The 6,863-nt window shown below is 36.5% G+C and overlaps 1 protein-coding gene and 1 long non-coding RNA gene across 3 annotated transcripts in view; one reads left to right on the top strand and one right to left on the bottom strand.

Moving 5' to 3' along the window:
* The window catches only part of LOC106941551 (uncharacterized), a 15,729-nt gene extending 15,334 nt beyond the window's left edge, over nucleotides 1–395 (bottom strand). Inside the window, exon 1 of the long non-coding RNA XR_001423398.1 lies at nucleotides 311–395. This is a non-coding gene — a long non-coding RNA (uncharacterized LOC106941551). The remainder of the gene's footprint in view (nucleotides 1–310) is intronic.
* Nucleotides 1–6,863, top strand: part of pou2f3 (POU class 2 homeobox 3) — a 65,070-nt gene that overhangs the window by 52,505 nt on the left and 5,702 nt on the right. For both annotated transcript variants that reach the window (XM_015024605.1, XM_015024606.1), the window contains 5 exons: nucleotides 1,843–1,948; nucleotides 2,249–2,334; nucleotides 4,467–4,643; nucleotides 6,286–6,427; nucleotides 6,714–6,847. In XM_015024605.1, the coding sequence (XP_014880091.1) occupies nucleotides 1,843–1,948; nucleotides 2,249–2,334; nucleotides 4,467–4,643; nucleotides 6,286–6,427; nucleotides 6,714–6,847 (645 nt within the window). The remainder of the gene's footprint in view (nucleotides 1–1,842; nucleotides 1,949–2,248; nucleotides 2,335–4,466; nucleotides 4,644–6,285; nucleotides 6,428–6,713; nucleotides 6,848–6,863) is intronic.

The raw sequence follows: 6,863 nt of genomic DNA, 5'->3' as shown, positions 1-6,863 counted from the left end.
CTAACTAAGTGGTTTACACGTTTGTCGGTTTTTTGGCGCCGGGTTGGGTGGGGGAGGTGGGGGGGGGGGGAAGCCTCATTTTGTGTATGGTGAACTATTTCTGCAACAGAGTATTAGTGCCAGACAAAGATTTTTTTCAAAAATAAATTCATGATATTAGCAGAATAAAGACGCAATATGCTAGAAAAAAATATGTAACATTACTAGAAAAAATGTCTTAAGGAGATCAAAGTTTTGACATAGTTATCACAATCTGATGTGGCCAGCCAGTCAAATCCATGTGGTTCGTTAACTTCGTTGTTTGTGCAACTGCTTCAAAGTTCTGCTACTGATAACAGTTTCATACTGATGTGTTAAAAGACTAAGAATATCTTATTTGTAAAACCAATACCAAATTATAATTTTACAAGATGCTCAACATTCATCTTGTAATTTTTTATTATTTTTTTTTGTGTAGACGTTATAAAAGGGTGCAGTTGGTAGAGCTGTTGCTTTGCAGCAAGAAGGTTCTGGGTTTGATTCCCGGCCCCGGTCTTTCTGCATGGAGTTTGCATGTTCTCCCTGTGCATGTGTGGGTTTTCTCTGGGTACTCTGGTTTCCTCCCACAGTCCAAAAACATGACTGTCAGGTTAATTGGTCTGTCTAAATTCTCCCTAGGTGTGAGTGTGTGTGTGCATGGTTTTGTCCTGTGTGTTGCCCTGCGACAGACTGGCGACCTGTCCAGGGTGACCCCGCCTCTCGCCCAGAACGTTAGCTGGAGATAGACACCAGCCATCCTCCCGACCCCACTGAGGGACAAGGGTGTAAGAAGATGGATGGATGGAGTTATAAAATTTCTATTTCATTCTCCTAATATTGTGTTTTTATTCTCATAATATTACGGCTTTCTTCTTGTCATATTATGATTGTATTCTCATAACACCGACTTTACTTGTCATTATATTGTTTCTGTTTTAAGCTTTTTAAGTATTGCTCTGACTGTAGATATGAATGAGTTTAGACAGATACCTATTGTATTCACTTTTTGAATGACAATGATCAAATCATATCTGACGTTAAAGACTTCAAATGTATTCTCTTTTATTGTTCCCATTTTGAAGCATAGGGAATGAAAGTTATGGATTATTAACACAATGTTAATAATCCATAATAACGTCATAAAGTTGATCTTAGAAACTTAAAGTTCTTCATTTACTTATATTTTAAAGTTATTTTTGGAGGTGCCAGTAAGCTTATTAAAATCAATTATTTATTACTCACACTGAATATATATATTACAGTAGAGGTGGGAAATTATGTTTAAAATTCCCAAGCTATCCATATTGGTGGGATGATTAGTTTTTACTATTTTCTCCACTGTTTGTTGAAAGAAAGCATCAATAAATTTGAAAGTATGATTTGTGGTTTAATGATATAAATAACACTACTTTGTATGACTGGTGACCTAAAGTCCATTCTGAATAGGAATGTTTGTGGGGCTTTAATTGCTGTGACACCCAGTTGCAGCCAAACAGTTAACTAAAAAAGAAGTAAATAGTTCTTGTCACTTTTATCATTATCACTCACAACAGTACCATAAAATACTGTGAAATAGTGTGTGTATATATATATATATATATATAGAGAGAGAGAGAGAGTCTATACACCACTTACTTGAAGGTTCTATTTTCTCTCTGTCACATACATATCTGTATATACATATTTATAATATAAATATATTCTAGATTTTTAACACTAGTTTTTTTTTTTTAATCTTTTGTTATTGTTACTAGGATGCAGTAACTTATTTTCCAAATTTTTAATCTCTGTTGATTTTCTTGGTTCTGTTTGTTGAAATTTCAGGAGCTCACCTCCCTCCATCCAATGCAGCAGCTTGTTCTGATGCCGCCCTCTCACTTGTCGACTCCATCCCCCTTCCTCCTCTCCCAGAGTCCATCCAACCATCAAGGTGGAGTCTCATTTAGTTTTTTCTCTTTCCAAATGTTAACTAAGGCCTGTAGGGAGTAAAAATTGAAAAAATATGACGACTGCTATGATATAGTAACAGTTTTGAGAAACAACTTATTATGGGGACATACAATGAACAATCAATATTCACCAATCCATTAGTTTTGTATTGAGCAATTAATCTGAACAAAATAGGTAAGTAACCACATAAGTAAATGTAATTTTGCACAGAAGTGTATAGTTCAGTATTGTTTCATGTCTATCCAAAGCAATTATTGATTAGCATCTTGCTGTTTTGCAGCCCTCCTGCAGCCAAACCTGCTGTCCCTTCCTGGACAGAGTCCGGGTCTTCTTCAGCATCAGTCTGGGTTAGCTCTGACTCCCCAGGTGAGTCATGCAACTGTTTGCAACTGGCTTGTTCTCAATTTTAGTGCAGCTAAATACAAAAGTAGAAATTGAAAATTGTTTTTTTAGTTTGCTTTCCTTAAAGGGGACATATAATGAAAAATTCACATTTAGCATGTTTTTGTACTTTAATTGGGGTTTCTAGTGCTTCTAAAAACAGCCCAACCACTTAATGTTTTTTAATGTCTGGAAAATTAGCTATTTCAAAAACCTTATGAACGAAACATCACAAATGAGCAGGCCTCATGTAGCAACCCCAGTGAACTCTGTCCATTACTTAATGACCCCAGGGGATTTCCAGCATGTTTGGTCAGCTATACAATGGCTGCTGGGGGAAAAAAAGTTTTGTTGTTGATTTACCATCCAAAAATCACTTGCTGCATTCTCATTGCTTTGCAAAAGGCTCTACTTCTGTTTTTCAAAAATGTATCATTGTATAACTGCCACATCTCTTTGCAGTCATTTACACGTGAGAGAGTAATCTTAAGAGAATAAAAATCATTAAGTTCTGGCTCGTTATATTCTCTCGTCCTCCCGGATCCATTGATGCCATGCGTGGAAATAAAAGCCACACAGAGTTAACATTCAGAGCTCCACGTCATGCATTTTCAGAATTTATTCCAACATTTAAAAATATAAAATCACATTGACAACACAGACACTTCAAACATACTAAAACAGACATTCATTTACCTGAGACAAATAGAAAAGAAAAAAGAAAGGAAGGCAAAGACGTCTTTGGAGCGTTGCAAAAGCAAATCTGATTCGTTCCTCTGGGGCCCTTACTTTTATTCAAAAAGGTGTTTTTTTTGTTTGTTTGTTTTAATTTATGCAGTTTTGCGATTAAGGCGTGTTGTTCTCTTTGTATGGATAGACCCAGTTTCAAATTAGTCAGTTTGGGCATTACCTTCTGAGACCTGTTTAATTTCAGGGCTACGGCGCTTCTCTATCTAGACAAGGGAGACCTATAGGGTCATTTAGAGCAGGCTCTTCTCCTGCCAGTTTGAAATGTGATGTTTCTCCTAATTCCTGGTTGGAACAAAGCCTCTAGTCTTTTACCAGAGTTCAACCAATAGCAAACCTGTCTTAAACCTATTTTATTTCCCTGTTGTGTAATTCCTAATACAGATCAGTGCAGTAATTTTAAATTGACATGAAGCCTGGTACGCAAAGTGGTTCAGAACTTCTGCATCCTCTTAGATCAAAGCGCAGATTTTAAGAATAAAACACTTATAGAATATACCTGAGCATTTCAATAAAAACCCATTCATTCTAAACATTTTCTAATTAATGTTATACTAGTTTTGATTATATGTTTGGCTCACTTAGTGTTACAAATTTAGCCTGATTACCAGTGTTAATATAAAACTACAAATTAGACTAGTTCAAGTTATGTTAATTTTAACTAAATGGTATTCTACTAATTAAATTGCAATTATTGTTGGTATTGTCTTGTCATTTTTGTTAAGTTTTAGTGTCTCTCTGAGGGAGATGACTTGAGAAGTCTCCTCTGCTGCCTTTGTGCCAGAGTTCATTTATGACGTGGTTCCTTCCTGATAACAGACATTCTTTTCTGCAGGGCTAACTTAAAGTCCTCTAAGATGTTATCCAAAAGAATCTTACTCAATCCACTATTTTCACATGTCATAAAATGTAACTGTATTAAACACTAAGAATATTCATTTTCCTCAACGGTAAACATTGGGTTGGGGATGTGGCCAGCAGAAGCTTATTTGGACTTTAAGTTACAAGAGACTGTAAAACAGCTAATTCTGAAGGATGTTCAAAATAGAAAGAACTAACCATACTAAAATCTCATTATCCCAGAATGAACTTCTACAAAAAAAATATAAAGAACCTGTGTTGGATAGCCCATTGAGCTATCCTCCCCTGTTTAAGAAACCATATAAGATTATTCACTTAAATCCTTCAGTGATTAGATGGTGCCACCTTTTAAAGCAACTAATTCAAGTCTCTCAGATAACAGTGTAGTAATGCACATCTGAGTAAAGTGAAAGTTGTCAATGGATTAGTTGGTTCATGTTAATGCTGCTCAACTTTGTCACAACTTCCTAAAGACGAAGATTTGTCTCTGTGATGGGTTTCCAATCCAGGCTATGAGTCGTTCCGGTTTGGCTGGACCGTCTCTCGAGAACCACATGGACATGTCGCACCTGCAGATGCCCAAACATTTGTCTGTGGCACCACAGGAGGAACCCAATGATTTGGAGGAACTGGAGCAGTTTGCCAAAGCATTCAAACAAAGACGCATCAAACTGGGCTTCACTCAGGTATTTAAGACATTGAGAAGGTTCCCAACTACTGAAAGCAAGGTAGGGCTGTACAGTGGCCCAGTTTGGATGGTATCCTTACTGCATGGTTTTTCTCTCTGTGCTCCAGCTTCTTTCAGTCACACAAAAGGTTTCAAATTTGGTCAACTGGTCACTCTAAATTGCTTTTATTTATGAATGTCTTATTTATTCTTTCTTCATTTTCGTTTCTGTGTTCTGTGATGGGCTGGTGATTGGCCCAAATGTTTTGACTTTATGTCTACACTGCAAAAACAGAAAATCTTACCAAGTATTTTTGGTCTGGTTTCCTTGCAAGATGGCAAAAAATGTCTTGTCCCACTGGCACATTATTTAACTTATAACTACTTTAAAAAAAATCTATATTAAGGAATTATTTACTTAAAAAGCTCATAATTCTTGCAGAAAATGTAATTGTAAATTAGTTTTGTCTTATTTGTAAATGTACAGTGTACCAACCTGTGCTGCTGTGCTTCGAAACATTATGTACAGAATGTGTGTGTGCAGGTTAGCAGACTCTGTAAACGGCACCGTTCACACTTTGACCAATTCGGTTCAAAGCTCAGTGAGTCGTCTACTTTAGACTACTAGTTTGCTGCTTGACTAGCCTTAGTTTACATGGCAGTGGCTGATTATTTTAATTTTATTGTTTTTGTTGTTCTGTTTGTTTTTTGTGTTTTATGGACCATGTTTGTTTCTGAATAAATAGGATTCATTTATTAATCATTTCAAGTATACTAAAGGTGCTTTTCCACTAACAAGTCGCGGACTAACTGGTTAAGGTGTGGTTTGGTTTTACCCCAGGTGAGCAAGCATTTCCATTTTACACTCTGCTCACATCCCACCTACTGTGGGCAGGATGTGAGCACGCAGCAGATCCTCGAAACATCTTTCCACTGATGCTTGCAAAGACACTCGGCAATGGAGAACCACGAGGTTCTGATGGACTAAAATAAAACCAGATATTTAATTTTGTCTTATAGAAATCCATTGCTGGCCCAAACATAATGATTCACTATATATGTATAAAACATTCTGGCACTTCATATTTTTAAATGTGCAACCTTTTGGATTTAGGTAGTGCAGTCAAAAGATGTAAACCAGTAGCCACACATAAACTTTATTATTATTATCATTATTATTGTTTAAATCCAAATGTTAAATAAAATTCACATCACAAGTTAATATTATATAGTTCATGTGTTCCTGCCGCTGCTCCTGATTAAACTCATAATTAAACTTCTCTGTTTTTGGCTCCCTGATAGCAGATGACATGTCTGCGGTTCACAGATAAACTTTAAATATTAAACACTAAATATTGTTTGGAGTTTTCAGTGAGGTAACTCACGAGCCAATCAGTGAATGTGGTCAGCTATAAATAAAATAGTTTCTGTGCCATACCCTGCTCAATCTGTCTTGCTAGTGCTACCCCTGAAGTAGGTACGAGAGTCTGAGAACAGCCTGACTAAGCCGTGCTGGACGGAGATCGTACCGGTGAGAGGCGGTCTAGTGGAAAAGCGCCTTATGATATTTACATTAGAAACTAGACCAAAAATACTTTGTAAGATTGTGTGCTTTTTGCAGTGTATATAGAGATTTAATTCCTTTATTTATTTTGTCACAGGGAGATGTGGGTCTGGCTATGGGAAAACTCTACGGTAATGATTTCAGCCAGACAACAATATCACGATTCGAAGCGCTCAACCTCAGTTTCAAGAATATGTGCAAGCTCAAACCATTGCTGGAGAAGTGGCTCAGTGATGCAGGTATATTGAAATACTTGACAGTATGAGATTATATGTTAAGAAAGCTGTATGAAATGCATCTTCGAAAAAATCCTAAAATGCAAATATTTGTCAATAGAATGTATTATTTGAAAAAAGAAAAAAGTGTTAAGAGGCACTGCAATATGATGAAACACCAAAGAAATTTAAGAAACTACACAACAAAAACAGTAGCAGAATTCTATAACCAAAAATACAATTGAACATGTTTTGTGGGTTCTTTCACTGATTTTCAGGTAGTAACAATTTTTATTTCTTTTTATTTTAGAGAACTCACCTTCTGACTCGATGAGCGCTTCGGCCTCTCTGCCGCCGCTGATGGAGGGCTATGGACGTAAGCGAAAAAAGAGAACAAGCATAGAAACAAACATCAAGTTGACACTGGAGAAACGTTTTCTTGATGTAAGACCAACAAAAA

This window comes from Poecilia latipinna, unplaced genomic scaffold, assembly GCF_001443285.1.
Source record: "Poecilia latipinna isolate Pla-1442-1.1 unplaced genomic scaffold, P_latipinna-1.0 Scaffold3740, whole genome shotgun sequence".
In the NCBI taxonomy this organism is placed as follows: Eukaryota; Metazoa; Chordata; class Actinopteri; order Cyprinodontiformes; family Poeciliidae; genus Poecilia; species Poecilia latipinna.
This window is presented reverse-complemented; position numbering and strand designations above follow the sequence as displayed.